Source organism: Rhodnius prolixus, unplaced genomic scaffold, assembly GCF_049639745.1.
Source record: "Rhodnius prolixus isolate KJV_2025 unplaced genomic scaffold, Rpr scaffold_3, whole genome shotgun sequence".
NCBI classification, from domain to species: Eukaryota; Metazoa; Arthropoda; class Insecta; order Hemiptera; family Reduviidae; genus Rhodnius; species Rhodnius prolixus.
Genome location: NW_027411603.1, coordinates 26,341,054 through 26,363,171, shown reverse-complemented (window position 1 = coordinate 26,363,171; position 22,118 = coordinate 26,341,054). Strand labels below are relative to the sequence as shown.

Here is a 22,118-nt window from a genome sequence, read left to right as displayed (position 1 = left end):
CTAATGTGTATATTCTAGCTCTGTTATTGATAATGGTAGGGAGAGACGAAATTAACTAATTTGCTGTCCATTCCAGTTGATATTTCCATAGTTTTTTAAGTTCTGTTTCAAAATAAGGACGACCTTACGTGTATATTCTAGCTCTGTTATAGATAATTTTGGTGAGAGACTAAATAAAGTAATTTGCTGTCCATTCCAGTTGATATTTCCATAGTTTTTAAAGTTCTGTTTCAAAATAAGGACGACCTTACGTGTATATTCTAGCTCTGTTATAGATAATTTTGGTGAGTGACTAAATAAAGTAATTTGCTGGTTATCCTAGCTGACATTTAACACATTGTATGGTGCGTTAATGAAAATCGCTGATAGCTAAAGTTGTTATTGTTGACAGACTCCGATAACTAAATATTCGACTTCGTGAAGAAATTTTTCGCCAATTCCTCGAGATGAGACACATTTATATGTTTATTTGCAGTATTTGCACGAGATATTCCTGTTCCCTAAGCCATGGTAGCCAAGGAGGTCCTAGGTATACATATAGCTTTCCATCTTAACGAGTCCATATTTTTTACTAATTGTTTTTGAGAAACGATCACCTCTGATCTCAACATGTTAAAGTTCTCTCATGTTGCCACCTAGCGATTGCAACGTCGAAAATCAGAAAGGACATTTCTTCTTTTCCCAGACAAAGTCTGCAAAGGTTTTTGTTAAATCATCTCTATCCCGTGAAGAACTAGGTTTGTTATAACAATCCCTTATAGTTCTAGTGGAGAAAACTTAGCTTTTTTATAATAGATCAGACGTTCTTTTCTACATCAGAATACTCTTATCAGCCGTTCCAGTTCCATTACCTCCTTAAAACTCCATCTAGCAATTACATGGCAATCTGGCAGAATAGAAAAAGCGTTTTACTCTCCTCCTGTCATAGACTCCGGAGGATTGGACCTATCGACGAAGAATACTCTTTTGGAAATGTTTTCTGACTTATCTTACCATCCAAGGAGACGAAATTAAGATCGAGTCGACTGCCACCCGGCTTAGTTCACCCGCCACCAGCGTGTCCGCTTGAAGTTTGCCTTCACTAGCAGAAGCTAGTGAATGATGCCTGTTTGTCCTAAATAACTAAACCCTCCAACTCAAAGCTCCAGCAGATGGAAGCGAAAGCTTTAGTACAACAGAAGGTCTTTTGTTACTCGACCAAGTTATTTCCTCACCCTTTTAAGAAAATTCCCACTTTGGCACAAAATGAGGTAGCCAGAGTCAATTCTGAGTTCGCTAAATACCTGCAACTTGCAACCTCTTCGTGATACCATCAATCACGAAAATATTGTGAGAAACTTGACTTAGCGTAATGAGTCACGTTACAATTTGTCATCTGATGTAATCAACGAGACACTATAAACAATGAAAGAAAGTTCATTGTTCATAAACCTAATTCACATGCATTATCATTCCTGTATAATATTGCAACTAACTATATCTTTGAAAATGTCTCCATGTTACCATCATTAAACATTGTCAATAAACAGTCCTGAAAAAGAATTCCAAAGAGTTCGAAACGTCGACTTTATATAGTTCCTATTGAAATGAAAGTTGTTATTCTTTCTTGTTTGGCCCTCGCCCGCTATTCGAAGAATTTATTAAATCAACAAATTTTTCATTTTGAATGTGATAAAATTTTAACTTTCAACGAATCTACCACCGGAACAAGTCTTGCGCTTTAATCAGTCTAAAAAAGAGCACGCTAGGGAAATGCTGATTGGTTTCCTCACTGTAAATTCGAAACCGACTTAAAGAAGCTCATTCTAGAAGATGAAACTCTTGCGAATTGTGTGTGAAAACACTGGATGGGAGACGCCGCCATCACTCTCCTAACATCCTGGGATATCATCTCATTTAAAAAAAAATATTTCCAAACGCCAAAGCTCTTAAGAAGATGGCGAGTCTTTAATTTAAATTAAGATAAAATAATAAACAACACTAAAGATGTATTTTTTCTCCACATGAGAATTAAAGGAAGTGGGGAGTGAATCACTTTCTCTTTGATCCTGCTGAATAGTGAAAGTAAAGGAAAGTATTACATGAGTTTACTGCATTAGTTTTCTGCTATCTTTACGTCAGCGAACATGGAAGCTGAAGAATATGTTATCCTCCCACAACGTCTCTTAATGTGTAAGTTGATTTAAATTAATTTCATTTTTTTAAATTTATTTTGCAAAGAGTAAAATAAGAATTTTACAACTTCATTTACTTCTTTATCCGTCGTATCATTCTTACTTTCTTCAATTCTGATTGATTTTGGGTTTCCATCCATATTCACTGTTACATAATGTTCAATTCGAATTCTGTAACAAAATTCTAGTCACACACTATACAGATGGCATTGTGAAAGAGATAGTTAATTATGTTTATGTATAGGCAATAGTCCCTTTACTTCTTTTGTGATAGGGAATATACAAACAGCAAAATGCTAATCCATATACATATACACAAAAAATTAAAGAGAGATTTAAATAGCAAAGTTGGACTGGCGATTTCCTCGTTAGTAGGAGACAGTAAAAACACTGCACTTAGAGAGCCACTACAAGGTGACACGCTCACGTCACTCTTAAATGGACTATTTATTGTTACAGAGCATCTATTTTTTTAAAATTTCAAATAAAATAAAATCAAAACCTTATTATTATGCAAAATAAAATAAACATGAGTTGACTACATTTCTTTTCTGCTATCTTGACGTCAGCAAATATGGAAGCTGAAGAATGAGATATCCATAAAACAAACATTATTTTAATAAATTTAGTTTCTCCTTTATTCTGGAACTAAATGGTTTTGAGGGTTTGTTCGCATATTGTTAGTGAACAATTAGTTGGTGTGCCGCATCATCGTCTGAACAGGCCTGTTTTTGGTGATAGGAGTTACCATTTGTTTAACAATGAAATTTTTCATTTTGTTAATGGGCATTGATCTAAATACATCTTGATTTTGTTGTTGGTTAAGCTTTAGATGATTTATACTTGAGTGTTCACAATTAAAAGAATTGTGGAAGCATTAAGAAAATGCTAACTACCTGAAATTCCAATCTATCTCTTACATTATTCTGAAAATTTCTTCTTTTTCAATCTCACTATAATATTTATAATATAGCTTCCTTATTTGGATTTATTTTAGGGTTTTCTTTATTTGAATAAACGATTCTAACCTTGCAATCAGGTAGATGTCTTAAACAGCGTTTCCCAACCGTTTTTTGCTCGCGTACCACTTGGTAGTTCATCATGCTAAATTGTACCACTTCGTAAAAATGATTGTACTTCGTGAAATTTGTTATTCCGAGTGTGTTATTTTATTATTATTATCTTTATTTGTATGGAGACACAATGTATCTGTTACAAAGGATTTCAAATTCATGTTCACTTTATAAAACTTTGTAAAGTGTAAGATCTTAGTTTCAAAACTTTTTTTAAATAAATAAAAATTGCGTACATATTTTTCTCTTCAAAATTATTAATTAATTTACAAATTACTTCTTTACGATTATTACACTTGTTTATTTGGCGTGGAATTCTAAAACTTTCATAGATTGGGGGCAGCTGATGAACACCAGAGGTCTCTAATAAATTTGCCCAGAAACAATTTTTGCTTTAAATAGTTGTATAGTTGGTGAAATTTGAACGGGATATTCTAAACTGATTGCTAATTTAATTTTCAGCTTTTTACAATTACCGAAATCTTTAATATTTCTAGATTACATATCTGGCAATAGCTAAATAGAAGAGAAAGTGAACATTTTGGATATTTTAGAAACTAATTTTAACATTTCTCATCCATAAATCGCCTACATTGAAATGAATTGAGGTTCATTTTTTCACATATCTTATTAAAAAATAGTCGAATTTAGGTTGATGTTTGTATCGTTTGTATAAACAAACGGCTGTATGAACTTTCCTGAATTCAGATGGCATGTCCCCATCGCAACTCTTCCACTACACTTTCTTAACAAGTACTGTCATATAATTGCGTCTATTATTATCACAAATTAGTACTAAAAGTCGTTCAAGTAAATAACAGTATTATTAGAGTGTGAATAGTGTTCAGGTATGATGCAATCCAGAAAAACGTAATTGAGTACTCTGAATGAAATAAAGAAGGAAATATCTACAGTAATGTGTCCGTTCCTCCTGTAAATAAACTTGGCTAATGATTTAACAATAGACTTATTAGTAAAACAACTAACTGGGAAAACTTCCTCGTCGATTAACTGTATAGTAAATAATTGATAGATAATTCTGCAGAAGGAGATTACTTCTGTTGCCAAAGGAAATGGAGAAAGAAGTTGTCCATTTTCAATTCCAACAACCGTCAAGACCAGCAGAGCTTTAATAAATTAAACAATTTCATGATAGTAACGGACTTAGCCAGTTTACTTTCTTAATTTTTTTTTTAAAAATGTAACCAAAATGCAAGAAAAGTAGCAACAATTTGCAATGTTATCACCAGTTGAAATGTACCAATTATAGCAAGCTGGCATTGCTTTTATAGTACGCATTTTCTTACTTAATAACTGATTCAACAATATTTTTATGTACATATTTTTTAATTTTTGAATTTAGTCTAAGTACAGTTTGATATTCCACTGTCTTTTTTAGAAAACATTTAAGAAAAGCCAAAATTATAATAATTATATTAATATTTAATTTTTAACATTATTATTATTGTTATTATTTATTTATTTTTGTCTGTTGACATTAATTTTTATTAACTAATTATTAGCTAACTAAAAATAACTGTAATCAAGTAACTGCCACTATTGATAATCTCAGGAATTATCACTTTAAACGAGAAGCAAAAAGCTGTAACTTTTTAAAAAACCGATTAAACTATCTTTGGAGGGTCTAATTATTTCATGTTTAGTTTATCGAAAAAACCTATTTGAGCTAGTAAGCAAGATATATAACAAAAAAACATCTATAAACAATAATAATAATAATAAGAAGGAAATAAAAATTCCAAATATAACCATTAAATGAAATTTATTTATTTAATATAATTAAATATAAATTAATGAAAGGTGAGACAGAATATTTTAGTGTCTTGGAGAATATAATGTTATGTGCCATTTTTTAAGATAAATTAATCAGCTTTAACAAAGAAAATATCAAATTTCTAGACAGAAAAATAATACGTCAACGGCTATATTTAAAAATATTAAGAAGTGAAAGTTGACAAATTCCTTCATCATAAAGTTATATTCTAACGTTGCTAATATTTGCTTTATTATCCATTCTTGAAGCTCATTTTCTGGCTTCTATCAAATCTTATATTCCACATTAAAAAAGTAATAAGCTTTAATGGTAAAATTTTACATTTTTTATACACTAATTATGATTTGCAGAATTATTGCAAGGGAAATGTGCTTATAATGGCAAATATAACGAACATGTTTAAAAAATAAGATAAACTTATAATTAACATTTTGGCGAGAATGTTTCGGCTCAAAATATTGCTTCGAAAATCAAGAGCTTTTACTTTAATGTAATGTATCAAATTGATTTCACAATGTGGCGAGTGTTAGATAAACAATTTTTTTAAAATTATTTTATTAAGTCACATATTTTAAAACTATTGAGAAATTCTAAATTAATTCCTGAATTCTGAATGAATGAATGGCCATGACCTAGATTCGGTTACTTCTTCCGCTAAAAACAAACAATATTACGAATCGTAGCCTGAGAATCTATCAGGAATAAAAGAACATTCGCTTCCGATTCCGCAGTTTTTATATTTCAGATTGTTTGCAGCAATGGCAAGTTCAACGTTCTTCCAGGTTAACAAATGGCTCCCAAACGGTTCCGAATAGAGTTCCCAGTTTGTTTTTATTATCTGTCTAGACGCATCGAAAATCTGGTATAGAAGTGAAGTACCGATTCAATTAAAGATATCTTGAGAGCTAGACATACAGTTTTTTATATTTCAACGCTGGCCAATTGGCCTGTTTATTCAGTCAAGCAAAAAAACAGTCTTTTTCCTGTAAATATTATTGCCCTACGCTGTCGAAATTTATTCTGTTTTTGTTTTTAGAGAATTTGAAGAGTTCAGTAGGTGATTCAGGCTCAGGAACCTCCTTTGATTCTATGAAGTACTAATTGTACTCTACATTTTCCCGAAAGTTTGTCTGTCTTAGTAGATCCCTGAATCTTTGACATATTCCTTACTTTACCTACAACTTTTAGTCGGGTAGTTCTACATTTTGAAGAGACCATAATTTTCTAACCATATGGGTTCTGTATTCCTTTTCTATTCTTTCAGAAACCTTTTATTGCTCTGAGCATTCAACGTATTGCCAAGGCGTTCATTAGATTAAGTGCTTTCCTTAATGTAAACAGAATATTTAAGAAAATGAAATCGGTGATTTAATCGTGCAAATTGCCAAGAATTAGGTGGAATGTAAACTAGCCAATCTCGATTTTCAGGACTTAACTGAAAGTTAATGTCAATATTAAAATAACATAAAACCTTATAACAGAGTCCTCTAGTGAAGCCTGATCGAAATAACCAATTTGAACTATCTGGGATTCTCCAATTATTCAGTTAGATGAATATACAGAACCATTAACCAATTTTTATAAACATATATTTGCGTGCGTGTATGTTAAAAGGAACTCAAATCGCTCATTTTTGCTGAAAATTCAAGATGCACACCTTACACGGGTGCAATATACAACTGATTGCACGTCTTGTTACAGATAAAAGGAATTAAACAAAAATTGAAGGTTGAATAACACTAGATGAAGTTGCTTAATAACCCAAATTGAGATGTTAAATGAACTCGCTTACCTTGATCCAGGTGAAACTAGTGAGCTTGATTGTATTTCCTGTCTCTTCTCTAATGGCATTGAGAAAAAAGGAAATATTTTAACAAAATTCACAATCATGTGGGATAAATTTTATTTCTTTTTGTTCATCAAGGACGTTTCCAGTTTTTTTTTTTATTATTTTGCTTTCTTTTATGTAGGAATTACAATTTTATTTAATCCAGAATCATTAATCAGGAATAAATTATTTCCAAATCAACTTGATTCTGAATTTTGTGGTTTTTTTTAGTTTCTTTAATGGTCAAGAAAACAAAAACGATTGTTTCACCATTTTCGATATGAAGTTTTTCGATTTACTAGGAATACATGATTTGAGTTCCCTGGAATACAAAAATAACATGTTTTAGCATAAAAGTCTGACGTGACATAAAACATCACACCCCAAAAAAATAATCGCAAACCCCTAAAACTCGATATCCCGTTTAGATACTTTGCTTCCGATATTTAGGTTTCGATTAGAACCTGTTGAACAACCAGAAATACTATTTTGCGTAGGCATTTTATGTCAATTCTCACGTTTTGGCTCCAATATTTTGTTCCATTTACAAACGGGGACAATAAGGTATAAGATATACAGGATAAAGGTGTTTATTTACGGACATTTTCTCAGAAAATTATGGTATTCAAGTAATCCACCCTCGACGTTCCCAAAGAATAATAGACAGTTGTATCAGAATTCTACGCAATTGAGGCAATAAAAAGGGAAATCATTTTACTAATGCGTTTTTAAAGTATAGATTTCTGAAGGAAAGGAGGGAGGATTTATTTTATTTTTTTTACTCTTTCAAATCTGACCAGTGATGGGCGATAAAACACTGTCGGCAACCCGATGTGTTGAAAAAGGTTCCAATAACCTCAGCTGCATCAAAAATGTAAAAAGTAACAATAATTTTTAGGGTTCAAGTCCTACCTGCCCTGTTTTGTTTTTTTTTTTTTAGTGATAGTTTTCCAAGCAGTTTTGGCTGTTACTGAGAGACCATCAGCGTGAGTAGTAATAATAATTTTTACTATAGAAAAATAGAGTTGAGCAAATACTATTCAAGTTACAAATTTAACTGTGTGACAAGTTTTAAAAGAAGAATAAAACTTTTCGCTCTATTTACTTCTTCAAGTTTATGACAATCAGTCACGTTTTGAGAAAAATAAATACAAAAAAAAATCAACTAATAATAAATAATAGTAAACTCTGAATTAGTAGCAGTTAATTTGGAGAAATAATTGTTTATCTCTGCCAAACAAACTAATGTATTTTAAAGGAACATTGTATTCTTGCTCCATTACACACGGCAAACTAAAATGTTTTCAATTTATTACAGAATATGTAATTGCAAAAATTTAAAGACATTAATTGGTAGTACTAATGCGGTTGTTTTTTATTGCATAATTCTATTGAGGTTCAGTAAAACAGTGATGTCAACCCAACAATATCTCTTCAACAATGGTTTATTTATTTATTAACGATAAGTAATGGACTAGACCGAAAATAGATCTATTAAGACCGACATAGTTAATACCAATAATCCTTTAGTACCCTCAGATCTAGGGAATCTTTCACCCATTTTATCAAGAGAAGTTCTTAAAAAATGCGATGAGAACCGATATTTAGGTATAACCACTGTTGTACCATCGTACCTTTCACCTCCAGTGAACGCCAACATAATATGAAGAAGACTGTCCCAAATTAAATTAAACTGGATGGATTCTAATTCAAATCCTCCCCAAGAAACCCCAGGAAAACCTTTCTTATCAAAGCCTGCAGAGAAGATATCACCTCCTCTACTAACCTTTACAATAAGTTGGTCAGTTAGTCGGCACGAGAAGAGACAAGAAATGTAAGTCATGACGAAGTCGGTTATTTCCCTACCTTGAAAATAATGTATTCTTTATTTCTGTTCAGTAAATTAACTATTTAAAAAAAAAAAAAAATCTCTGCCAACCTTGCATCAAGAAATAGCACACCAGAGAACTGTAAAACATTATTGTACAACCCTGATCAAAAAAACTAAATTTATTGTTGTAATTCATTCGTACGTTTACACGGAAATAATCAAATTTAATATTGAAATTATTACAAATAAAATATTATATTGTGTAAATATTCTACTGAGAAAATTTGTGCAATTTCCTCTTAATTTGAATGGTTACTAAACTTGAACTTTGCATTATTCATACCTAAATTGAATGGTATTTCTTCATTTGTATAATGATTTTTTTAATTTTAGTTTGCTTAATATTTTTCTTAGCGCCACATGATCCATAAAATAGACCTCCTATAATAAAATAATTCTGAAAAATTAGAATAATTTGACTTAAAATCGAAATATAAGTTACTATTTTATTGCAATACAATGTGGGTTACAGTTTAAGGAGAAAACTAAAGATTGCACAATTAACAAGGAAGACTTAATACCTTCACAGTCAAACTCTATAAAACAAAATGTTTTTGTTGATTTACCTGATAAAAATACAATTTTTGGCCTGCTTCTGTTTGCATTGTCCTAGATCTGCACTGCTGGTGGAAGGGAGTTCAACTTTGAACTTTAGAGGAAGCGAATCAATAAGCTTAGATCCTGAATGGCTGGACAGAGGGATCTCATATTTAACATTCTATCTTCTAGCTTATATTAAATAATACAGAGGGCTGTATAAATAAATACTAATATCTGAAATCATTTTGCGGTCATAAAAATGTCGCCTTCATTGATCGAGATCAGCTATCTGTATAAGAATAATATCTAATTAAGCCTACACTTTTATAAGTTATATTTCTACAAAATTCTTTTTACATTTTTCGCCATTATTTCGTATTACTTAAGGATTGCTTTATGTGTCTCAGTATTCAAAATATAACAGCTTCCAACAGAAAGTATTGCTATCAAATTTTTCAAAATTGAGTTTTTTTTCCCAAAATATATGTTTGAAAGTTTCCTTGATAAGAGAAGAATGTTTTTTTTTAAAAAAACAAAAATTAGTTCAATGAAATGATAGGTTAAAAAAAACCATTACTGATCCAGGTGGCGCATGATTTTGAGGGTGTGAAATGTAAAAAAAATAATAGTGTCTGCACTTTATAGCCAGAACCACTTGGAAATGGTATACTTCATATACACGCACAAGTTTAGCGTCAGAAACAGGTAATCATTATGTGTTATGCAACAAATTACATTCACTGTTTTGTCTTTCCTTTTGCAACACACAATATTGCGATGTATACCTTAATTATGTTTATACAAATATGTACTATGTTGTATTCGTTGTGAAATCTTTGCTAGCTCTCAGGAAATTAGAAAAGAAGTGATTAAAAGTTATGATAATAACAATAATAGTTATAACATAGCACAGTATGTTCACAAGCCGGTGGTCTCAGGTTCCAGAAACGAGAATCTGTAACTATAAAAATCTACTCAAGAATATTTATGTGTTGCAAGCTCATGTTAAACTAATTTTATGGGTTTTATTAATTTGTTTTTATTGTACCGTGTGGTTCCAGTACATAGCACACTGCTTTCGTGCAATTTAGCCAGAAATGTATAAAACTTCTGAATACACTAATGGTTTAACGTTTATTTTCAATTATTGTACAACACTATAATAGCTTTTTAGGTATATAGAGTTTAATTATTACCTCTTGATGTTTATAAAAAAAAAATATCAAACCAAATAGAATTTATGTTCAACTTTACTCCCTATGAAAAGAGATTCTGGTAATTCAAAAAAATAATATAAAAATCATTGGAAGTTTTAATATTTTCTCGTATTATTTTTATTATTTTTTTCTGCAATACGGTGTCTTATTTTATACTCTAAGAAAACTTATGAGATTTAGTTTAATTTGCACTCTGTTTTTTGAACTCGTTAAAACATACTTCTCAAACGCTGTTATTTTTTTCAATAATCAGTGCAGCATGCAGCCATGACATTTCTGTTCGTAAGCTGTTTAAAATTTGTTTGCAAATTATATTGTTTTCGGTAGTGAGAGAAAAAGTTGCTGAATAACAGGTGTAGACTTTTTGTGTTAAGTACACGGTGAGAAGGCAGATTTATATTTTAAAATCACCCGTCACAGCACTCTGTGCACATTTTTTATTAAACTTTTTTTTAAATTATTAGAATACCATTTTATTATCATTTACGCCATTATTTAAAAACCTTTTATAACATTTTGAAAGTTCTTTCACAATCATTCTAACTTCACTTTTGTGCAAAGAAATCAGTTAAAAAAGAATTGTAGAGATTGTTAAAAATTTCTAAACGATTTTGATTTTATTTAACTTTTTTACCGAGTTTACTAGTATAACTTCTTGACCACTATCTAATAGTGTTTGGAATTGTTATTACAGTAATTATTGTGCATAAATAAATTTCTTTTTAACCCTTGCAGTAAAAAATACTAATTGCAATAGCAAATTGTACTTTAAACTGCTTATTAACGATATTTTCGCTTTAATAATCTAACTACTCACCTACATTTACAACTCTGTCCTTCGTACTACATATTTTCCTACATATTTACATATTATATACAGATCTGGTGCGCTACCTTGGGCTCAAAACACTCAAATAGACAAACGACTCACGTGGAATCCACACACTAGACTTAAAAGACAAGCAATGGCGAAACGTGCGAAACTGCTTTACAGACTACTTGGACGACGCTCCAAATTACCCATTGAACTCAAACGCTTAATATACAACACTATTCTCAAACCTATGTGGACTTACGGACTAGAGCTGTGGGGTTCAGCCAAACCTACAAATGAACGGACTGTACAAACATTTCAATCAAAACTCCTCCGACAGATAGCTGACGTTCCTTTCTACGGTGACTAACCTCTCTCTTCACAACGACCTCAACATTCCCTTCATAGACCAACTCGTCAAGACTAAATACCAAAAGTTCCATACTGCTGTCTCGACTAGCTCTAATTCTCTTGTACTGTCTCTCGCCTTTTCAGACATCCCTAACAATACTCCTCGCCGACTGAATCGCCAGTGGCCCCGCGACTTCCTTGCACTCTGAAGAACTAAATCTCTCCTCTCTCCTACTCATATTCTCCTCTTCACATTCCCCTATCTCATATAGAGAGAGCTACCGCTGGGTAGCTTCTCTCCTCCTGCTCTTCCCACACCAGTTCATCTTATTTACCTCCTATTTCCTTATTGTATATATTTATACAGATTCTAGATTACAAAATAAATTTAAAAAAAAATAAAATAAAAAATAATCTAACTAAATGGTAAAAAGTGCTAGTAAAATGTCAATCAAATCTAAAAATGTAAAATCTAAATCACAAATCCGCCTAAACATAGAATGTTGACTTTATAAAAACAAAAATGTGGTTTAAAAGCATATTTTATGCTTTGTAGTTTAAATGTAAAATTTACTTTTAAAAAGTTATCTAGTTAATCAAATTAAATTATTTGAGCAACAAAATACTATAATAATGGAAGAAAAAATAAACATTGAGAATGCAACATTCAGGTAAAATAGAATATGTTATTAAAAAAATTTATTAAGACTTTGCAAGACTGAGAGGTTGGGGAATAATTTAAAAATATCGGATCAAAGAGCCAAAAATATAACAAGTTATATTTAAGTAAAACAAGGTTCCAAAAGAAGACTTCTTAAACTAAGAGACCTGTAGGTTTTTTGCACCAAAAAAACTTGCATTTATTTTATACTATCAATAGAATAATACAAGGAAGGGTAAGTGAAAAAGGAAAAATATTGTATTATGTAAGGAACCGCATTTTAGGTATGTTCTGGGCGAATGTAAGGGGCGATCCTAGTAATAGTCAGAAAAATGTTTACATTTAGTCACCACAAGCAAACGTTTAAATAAGACTGCCTATCTTGGAGCTGGAAATGAGTAAAAACTAAAACTGTCCGGTAGCACACTTGTATAAGGGTTGAGCGTCAGAATTATAATAAGTGGTTTAGGCACTAGGTTTAGGCCTTACAGGTATATCTTCCCAGGCATAATGCGAAAGTAAATGTTAAAAGGAAATCCTAAGGTTATCGAATTCCCTGGCGTAATATATGCGTGAGAACTCTCACCTGCATTAGCTAAATATTGCTTACAGGCAAAGAAAACACATATGGCCCTACGACCTCACGTAGCAAGAATTATTAAGCAAACTGCAAATAATGATTTCTCCCAATTTCTATCAACAAAGCTTATATTTACTCGTCTTGGTTAATAGTTAAGTTGTGCAATCCACTATAACAAAATTTTAATGAATAGGTAATTTTAGAAAATGTCAACCATCATTGCAGTAAAGATATTATGACTTTGCATTTACATATATGTTGGAATAATCATAGTTTTATCGCTTTTGTAGATATTTAATGCATTTAGAACAGGATTGTAACACAGTTTTTGCTTCATACAATAAATATGCCTTACAGAAATATAAAGGAAAATTCAACAAATCACATTGTGTGCAAAGAAGCAGATTTTATCTTGCCAGCTAACCATTCTTCAATTTTATGTTATCTTCATCCTTAGCTACGAAGAATACTAAGGTCTAGTCACTGTTTAAATCTCTTTCCACTGCCTTACTTCTTGTATTTCAAAAAAGATGGCTTTAGAAAGCTGTTACATGGTATTCTATATTTTCGTTAGTGATTTTTCCCACCTTATTTGTTGAAAGTTCTTTAATAAATCTTTACATAAAGTTCTGTCAGTTTTGTTTTAAAAATTTTTCGTAAAAATTGTTTTTTGAATGACTTTAGGATAAAAAAGAAGCGGTAATTGGGCTTCAGTCTAAATTGCAATTTCTATACATTGAATGATTTTATTACCTACATAATATTAATGAGAACTGATCATGTCGCTGAAATTCCGTTTTATAGAACATCATTTGAAGTTGAATTAATGATCCCTTAAATTTGTTTTTAATTTTTGTAATTTACTCAAAAACCAAACAAGTTAGTTTCTTTTTACCTACTTGGAGTATTAACAATTCAGTTACAGCGCTTTTGCGGGCATTATTAGTACTATTATTATTTTTTTTTTTTTGATGATTTAAGGTGCGTCAACATCTAGAGTTATTGGCGCCCGGAGCTTTTTTCAGTACACTGCCGGCCTCCGGACAGTGTTCTCTCGTTACAGACAACACTGTCCATCACCTGTGAGCTGTAAGAAGGTCCTAGGAAGAGAAAATCTAAGGGTCAGCAGCTGGATTCGAACCCGGGAGTCCAGTATGCTAACCCCATAGCTAATCCCTTCCCTTATTATTATTATTATTTTCGTAAATTTGTTACGGATTTTTCATGATAATTCCACAAGAGGCTGTATGAAGGGTCATCACTTTATAATTTTCGTTGTATTGATATTCAGTCATGAAGGCAGCAAGTACTGAATCAAAATTCAGACACCTTAGTAAGAAACCAATGTGAAAAAGAGTTAATAGTAGGTTAAGCGTATAACACAGATTTTATAATCATGTGATAAAACTTAAATGAAATGATCAAGTAATTTAAAGTTAAAAATTATTGTAAGATTAACATTAAAAACAAAAAAGGAAAGTTAAGTATTGAGGAGGGTGAAGCGGTGCGTATGCTGCTGTTAGAAAGTAGAATCTATGTTACTGTGTTAATATTACCAACTTAAACTTAACTAGCTTCTTTTTTATTACCAGTTAGCTTCGGATGTTTGGGGGAAAGAAGCGCAGTTGGTCAGTCTGAGTTTGAAGTTGTAAGTAAAAGTCAGTAAATGGAAACAACTAACTACCTTTGAAATCCTTAAAGAATGATCTAAGTTCAATCTTAAAGACAATATTATTTAAGAAAAACTTTAAATTTTTTGTTTTTAAGGTTTACCTTACTTAGTAATCAATATTTTCATTCTTAAATTATATTCAGAATAAAGCCTAAACTCAGTAAATGTTTCTTTTTTAATATTACTTCAAAACTATTCTATTGTCTTAAAATTATGCTTTACTTTTTGAAATGTACAACAAACTTTTGAAATTTTAAATGTTTCGCCATATATTGTAGTGCCGGATTATCTTCAAGCAGAACAATATGTAAAATATGAGGTCTCGGTGAAGTTTAAAAGCCCTACATCAAAAATAAACTGTTGCATTGATTAAATACAGTTCAGTGCAGCTCCTTTTTATTCAGGTAAAATTTAAAAAGAGTTTTGCAATAAAACAGCATTATACCTCAGCTTTGCAAACCATAACTTTAGTAATTCTGAGACCATTCTGTCGCCGATAATTTTCTAAATTTAAAATGATTGTACATTACGCTCTTCGTTTAACAAAAAATACTCTTATCGAATATATTCAAATGAGTATCTTGAATTAATGAACAATTGAGTTGCTTACATGATGAATTATTCCTTAGTTGGGTTCAAAATAGTTGAAAGCTTCTTATTCTAGTTCAAGCTTTTGCGGATGCATGAGAAATGCATCTGCACTACAACTGCCGAGTGAAAACTCTCTGATAAAATCTTTTTATCTTTTTGGTTCTACTAAAATTTATTTCTTTTTGCCCATTGTTGAAAAAAAAAATTTCATTCTATTATTTAGAACTTAAAATTATGAATTTGTCTAAAACTTCTTATAGAATGTTGTATACGAATACGCAACTTCCAAAATATTAGAAGTGGGGTGGAAGATTAAAACCGGACCAGCACGTTGCAGAAGACAGGTTGTGCAGCATATTGAGAAACAGGCTGGATAGGTCGTGTCAGTTCCTTGTATTTCGTCATTTTAACGTTATTAAGCTTTTAATGCCATTCACCTGTAATGGAGTAGAAGTGGCCGCCTGCTACCAACAGAGAAGCATTTTCTATTTTCGTACGATCATTTAGAGCAAAACAATAATTTGACTAAGATATTCCACTTGTGACAAAGAAAATATTAAAATAAGTTAAAGATAAGAGACAAATAGTATTATCGTCAATAATAGGAAAATATTAACTTCGTGATTAAGTTCATTAATTCACTCAAACTCTGATTGCTTAGTATTGTTTTATATTTCGTTGGTTTCATTATGACTGTAAATATTAGTTATTTCAAGATATTATTATTATATAAGATATAAAGGGGTGTTCTGCAGCCGCAGGGAATTCTAAGAAATTGAAGGGAAAAAAGTTTCTGACAGAACAATCTGCTCAACATTAGTTTCTAAAATTCAAAAATCGGTACACCAACTTTGAAATGAAGATATGTTCAGATACTTCTTCAGTAGTAGTTGAATAATTCGACAGTATCAAAAAACACCGAAGACTGAAGCCATAGAGTCAGTACCAAATAAAGATCATGGACATCAAATTGGGTTCAAATCAATCTAACTACAAACTTAGCACCTTTTGATCGCTTTTTTTTTTATTTACAATATTTATTTTGTTTTCTAATAAATTTTCGAAGTTATCCATAATTAATTCATCGATTATTTTTATTTGCTTGCTGCCTTGTTTAATACTTCTCGAAAAAATGAGTTTTTTTTACATAAATGGCCATCATTTTCATCTTCTTTTTCTTTTAAATAGGTAAAAATCTTCTTTCCTTGTAATAATCATATAATTGATGCTTAATTCAATTTCAATGTACTCCCAGCACCTTCCATTTACACATGAAATCATTAAGTCCACTACTTTGCCGAAATATGAGTAAATAGTTCAATAATAGTTGCAGTATGAATAGTTGATTCAATTTTTATATACTATAAAAATGAAATTTCAAATAAAAAAAAACTGACATTTTGCTCTCTTCCTGCAATTAATATTCTCAAATGCACTTCTTCAGTAGCATTAAGGGATACAGAAACCAAAAGAAGAAGAAGTTATCACTCATGAAATCGATTTTAAAAATATTGTAATTGCTATTGTTGTATATTATTTTTTATTATTTATTTAATTCAATATACATTATTATAGTATTATTCAATACACATTATTATATTCAAATTTGAGTTGATTGCAATTAAAAATTAATTATTTCTTACATAAAAAGTAGCCATTAATAATGACGATAATAGGCTCTCTAATTTAAATATATAATATTTATTCCAAGGATTTTGGATTTTTAATTTATTTAAAAGAACTATAAGATTTCATTATTTCCAACTAAATTATTAGATACATTTTTAATTGATTATATTATATACAAAAAATTAGAGTAATTTTTTCTCTTCGATTGAAAAAAAACATGTTTTCTCAACTGGATGATTCTTTCCTTCCCTCAATGTGGAATAGTATAAGAAACAAATGACACGCAATGGAGGTTGTTCGAAATAGGTTCCAATTAAGATTAGCATTTGATTAAAAAGTAAATATTTATTTTAAAGGAAATAGATACTGCTGGAATACTGGTCATATGTACAATATGTAATTTGTAGAAGAAGAGAGTATGACCGATTTCTTTTGTCAAATGTCCACTATGTAATCTGTTATACACGAAAGTATGTCCGTTTTGACATAGAGTAAAGAACATTTGAATTTTACTGCCATTAATCGTTTATATTATTATTATTAGTTAATTTATTTATTTTTAATATAAAACTCCTAGTTGTTTGTGAGCTCATAGGAAGAGAAAAATCTATGGCTAGGCAAGCTGGGTTCGAAATAATATTATTAAACATTTTATATAACAATTAAATTATTATAAAATAATTGATTTCAGCTAGAAGCTGGTGCTGGATGCGTGCAATGACCCCCTGAGGACCTGTTGTGGCACCAAATGTAATCATCAACCCTTTTAGGAAAACCTACAGGTTTGTATCTTTGGAACATTGAAAAATCGAAATGCAGAAAACAATAAGCAAGGTACTGTATTGAGTTCTATAATCTGTTATATCCTGCATTATATAGTCATCGCAGGAAATACAAAAACGAATAAAATTTGAAATCAATTTCACTAGATGTAATTGTTTATTTTTTCAATTTCAAAGTTAAAAATCGTAAGTTGCAAATGGGAACTGTTTCCATCAACATTTTTTTTTGTTTAATAATTTAATGCGCATCAACAGTGGCAACTGAAGACTTCTCAGTGCAATATCGGACTTAAAACTGTGTCCTCTCACTACAGATAACACTGTTCATCAGCAGTGAGATGTTGACGCCCCAAGTAAGAGAAAATCTAAGCGAACCTATCATTTGATTCTGTGATTTCTGGCTTACTAGTCCACCACGCTACCAAGTGAGTTACTCTTACCTATTGTCTATTATTATCTATTGTTAAATTCTATTGAATGTAATGTCAATTTTAAATACAGTACTGAAACGAAACAATGTCAATTCTCTTTAACCGACATCCTACCCTAGACTTTACTAAGTCTTTGAACAGGGCTAAACAACATTCATAGTGAAGATCCACCACAACGATCAAAGTTTGTAAACGTGAGATTAGTTTTAAAAGAATTTAAATATTAGAAATGCAGCACTAAAAAGTCGCCCAACAGTTTGCAAATCAATTTTGTATAATTTATTGTCTTGATCATACATTAAGTTCAGTCCTCGGCTGATGGTAATTAGTGCTAAAGATTTCTTCCAAAGAAAGTGAAGGTAGAATAAATAATACTAGAAATAATTTGAAAACCAGTTTTAAGAAGTTTTTTTAAACAAATCTTTAGAAGATTAGTGTTGTAGCTGTTCAAATCAACCTATAAAACAAAGACAATTTTATTGTCTTTAAGCTACTTTATGATAGTGTATCGTTGCTATGGTTACCATTAAACTAGACAGAAATTGCAAAAAACGGTTTCTTTAAAAGAGTTGTACTGTGTTACGATCAATCTCCCTACAATCATTCTGTTTACCTTTAAATAGAGACAATTAACATAAATTGAAGAGTTATTTCAATTTAACTTTATTCTACATTTAGAAAAATGAATTTAAAATTGTTTTTATTACTTACTAGGCACGGGCGTGAAATAGATAACAGTGACCACAGCAGATAATAGACCAACAAAAAGGCCTAATCTGAAAATCCATACTAGCCCACGATGTACTATAAAGTCAAGTAACATATCTGTACGCACTTGTTTGGGTACATAAGCTAACGAAAGCGCACTATCATGAGTACTGCAGGCTATTGAGCTGCCCCCACTTGGACGCCTAACCTCCAACACACTTGCTGCTGCCGTTTTCCGCCTCCTACCACTCTTTGACAAACTTACCCTCTCTTTCACGCTATCAGTAAGTTTAATTTAAAAAAAAAATTATTGGCTGATTTATAATCTATTTGGTTATCAAATTTAATAAATTACGCAATGCTTGGATCGTTATTTTTCGTTCATCCATTAAGCCATTCTAAACAAAATAGCATTATCATTAATAACTTCCGAGGTTAAAAGGTTTTACGGAAGGATGTACCTCTTCTTAGAAGAGGAAGGATAGTTAGGCACCAGGTTGTGGTTCATTTTATGGATCTTTTTTTGAAAAGTTTAGGTAATTATCAGGTTTTGGAGGGGAATATACGAGTATCCTATTTAGAATCCTCTTGAGAGAGTTGCTAAAGAAATATGTTGGGACGCCATTGGTAAAAGAGGGCTAACACAAGTTGGTACTTATAAACCCTAAATTCGGCGGCAGGCTCCTCTCTTCTATTCATAGAACTATTTGGTAATCAACTATAAATCTAATCTAGAAAAACTAAATTACTGTAAAACGGTTCCAAATAAATTGCTACAAACTGCAAATCACTACAAAGGTTACTACAAATCTGCTACTATGTGCTTGAAATAATGTATTAAGTGGGTTCTATTGAAAGCGGACTAGTTAAGATTTTATATTTTGTTATACTTACAAATTAAATAAGGACCAGCTCACTAAGAGCTAACTAAGAACGTTACATAGATTGATATTTTTTGCCAAAGGAGTGCAGTAGTTCAAAGATCTTGTTACAGTCTTGGTTACAGTCTAATTGAAGCTGCAGGCTTGCCGAGGTGGTAATGAGATGTGGATGAGGAAGAAGTTGTCAGATAGTTTGGTCATATGAGTGTGAAGGGCATTCAGTGCGACTCTATTTTACAGTACTTTATTTTGAAAAGTCCATAGTCTTTTCGTCAGCGTTTTTCCAGCAGTAATCCGAAATGAACAGGCGTATATTAAAAGAGATCTAAGGGATCATCTTGTAGAGCAGTACAGTGCAGGAGTGTTTCTGATAATTTAGTGGGTATAACTGTTTCAGTAGAGTGTGTGCTTGTTGAAGTTTTGGTTTGATGTGTAGTCTCCTGGTGAGTTTTGTATCAAGAATTTTGCCGAGGTAGCGCACTCCTTGATCCTTTTTGTTTCCAAAGAATTTGCTGATTTTTGAGTTTTAATAGTCGTAAGGACTAAATGCCTAGTGATGTTTCAACTTCTTTTCAAAAACTAAAATTCCTCCTAATACCTAATTCAAAATTACCTTTTTAACATTAGGTACCTACCAAATAAACTTTATTCTCTACATGATTTAATTAATGATTACCAACATATGTTTCATAACATTAACTAATTTTATTAGAATCATATGAAAAATTTTTAAATTGAATAAAATTGTGCGGGTTAATTTTATAATAAATTTGAATAATAATTAGAAAAACTATTTTCAAAATTACTAGCAGATTCCTCAGACGATATCGTCACTGTCTTAGATTCAAATAGCATTCAAAATTATAATTGAAGACAAGTAAAATTATATAGTAAACTGATATCGTTCTGGTTATAAGATTAGTTTCCAAGTGAATCAGAGTTGAAATTAAGAAAATGGCTCCACAGCACTCATCTGAAGAAGATACACCAGTACCTGGTGGAGATCCTAAATTAAAATCTTGGATGACGTTAACAACTGGTAAATGTATCAAACGTAAGTTAGCCGGTAATAAATTAGATAAAGAACTGACGAGAAGGATATGCACTGAAGCAAAACAATTGGCTAAGGTTAGTTTCAACTGTTTGGATTTTGATATTGAAAATTAATAATTGCAGAAGTTAGAGTAATTTTCAAAGATAACATTTAAGCTAGAGCTTAATTTCATCAATATTACCACATACTGATTTGAAATCTCTCTGCAATAGATTATCCTACAGAACGTTCGTTCGCTTATAACCATGAGAATTAAACTATTTCTGTTAAGATTGTTTTGTTCTATCATTCTTTGCTTTCATTTACTGCTACTTTTTTTCATGGATTCAATGAGCATGAGTTTAGTAAAAATTCAAGCAAAGCTCTTAGAAAATTCTTAGTCAATATTTACAGTCTATTTTCTCATTTGAACTACATGAACTTTGTGAAGAAATTGAGATAGAATTGCAGGCAGGAAAATCGAATAAGTAAAATAAATTCTCAGAAACTATTTTGCAAAATTAATTCATTTCCAATAAACTTCCTTTACTCCAACGGAGTATGGAATGCAAAGCAAGAACCAGAAGACTTCAACCTTAGACTTATGATTTCATATCAAATACTTCAGGAAGGCCAATTAATTTTTTAACATTTTTTTTTTTATGGAAACAAGTGCTCATTTAATTCCTAAAATCCTAGATCCTTAAAGCTGCTGAATAAATTTTATTGAGAATTAGACTTCTTTCATGGATTCAAAAATCACTTTAATAATACCATTATAAATTTTCTTCTGCATATACCATAATTACACACAGTTATTTGATATTTATTTGTTATATGTTAAAAGTATTTAATCCTTATATATGATAGTAGAACAAGTAATTTATGACGTGTCAAACTTTTGTTTAATTAGTTTATTTAATTGGAAAAAGGTTTTACAATTCATTGAAAACAAATAAAATGAATAAATAAAAAAAGGAATTAAGTAATTAAATTTTCCTTCTCCCAGTTGGTACCATCAATCACTGTTAGAGTGCACCACTATACCTATTATTAAACTCCAATCTACTTACTTAATTGAATTAGATTGAATGAATATTTAGCAAAAATTTAGAATTCAGAACTTTAAAAATGATTTAATAAAATACTTCTTCTTCAATAAAATACATTTTTAAAGTTTAAAGTTACCAATGAACCCCATAAATGACCAATTGAGCCTGCTAAGTCCCGATGATTTACGTAATGTGGATAAGTACTTCATGATCTTTAGATCTTAGTAAAGCTAACCTTGCGCAGTGGCAATATCGTAACCAATGATGGTCTCCTGAGGTGCGATTATTGCTAGTTGAAAACTTTTACCAATACCCCGCCATGCAGTCGTGAAATACCGACTGCATAGGCAATTTTTGCAAGCTCCTACGGGAGTTTCATAAAATATTGAGTAATTATAAGATTAATTGAGGGTGA

At 31.0% G+C, this 22,118-nt stretch overlaps 2 protein-coding genes and 1 non-coding gene across 12 annotated transcripts in view; 2 read left to right on the top strand and 1 right to left on the bottom strand.

Moving 5' to 3' along the window:
* Positions 1–19,013, bottom strand: part of LOC141452766 (uncharacterized) — a 50,414-nt gene extending 31,401 nt beyond the window's left edge. Inside the window, exon 1 of the mRNA XM_074125175.1 lies at positions 18,741–19,013. Within this exon, the coding sequence (XP_073981276.1) occupies positions 18,741–18,852 (112 nt within the window). The 5' untranslated portion in view covers positions 18,853–19,013. The remainder of the gene's footprint in view (positions 1–18,740) is intronic.
* LOC141452767 (uncharacterized) overlaps positions 9,899–22,118 on the top strand; it is a 22,604-nt gene continuing 10,384 nt past the window's right edge. For 6 of the 10 annotated variants that reach the window (XR_012457607.1, XR_012457608.1, XR_012457609.1 and 3 more), the window contains exon 1: positions 20,331–20,746. Coding sequence is in view for 3 of the 10 variants with exons in the window: in XM_074125177.1 (XP_073981278.1) it covers positions 20,573–20,746 (174 nt within the window). In the remaining 7 variants the exon portion in view is untranslated. Of the gene's footprint in view, positions 10,007–17,507; positions 17,651–17,853; positions 18,024–20,329; positions 20,747–22,118 lie in introns of those variants that run through there. The other 4 variants (XM_074125182.1, XM_074125181.1, XR_012457606.1 and 1 more) reach the window with 4 other exon arrangements.
* LOC141453864 (U4 spliceosomal RNA) lies at positions 21,936–22,076 on the top strand. Its single transcript, XR_012458265.1, has one exon. It is a non-coding gene; the product is annotated as a U4 spliceosomal RNA (small nuclear RNA).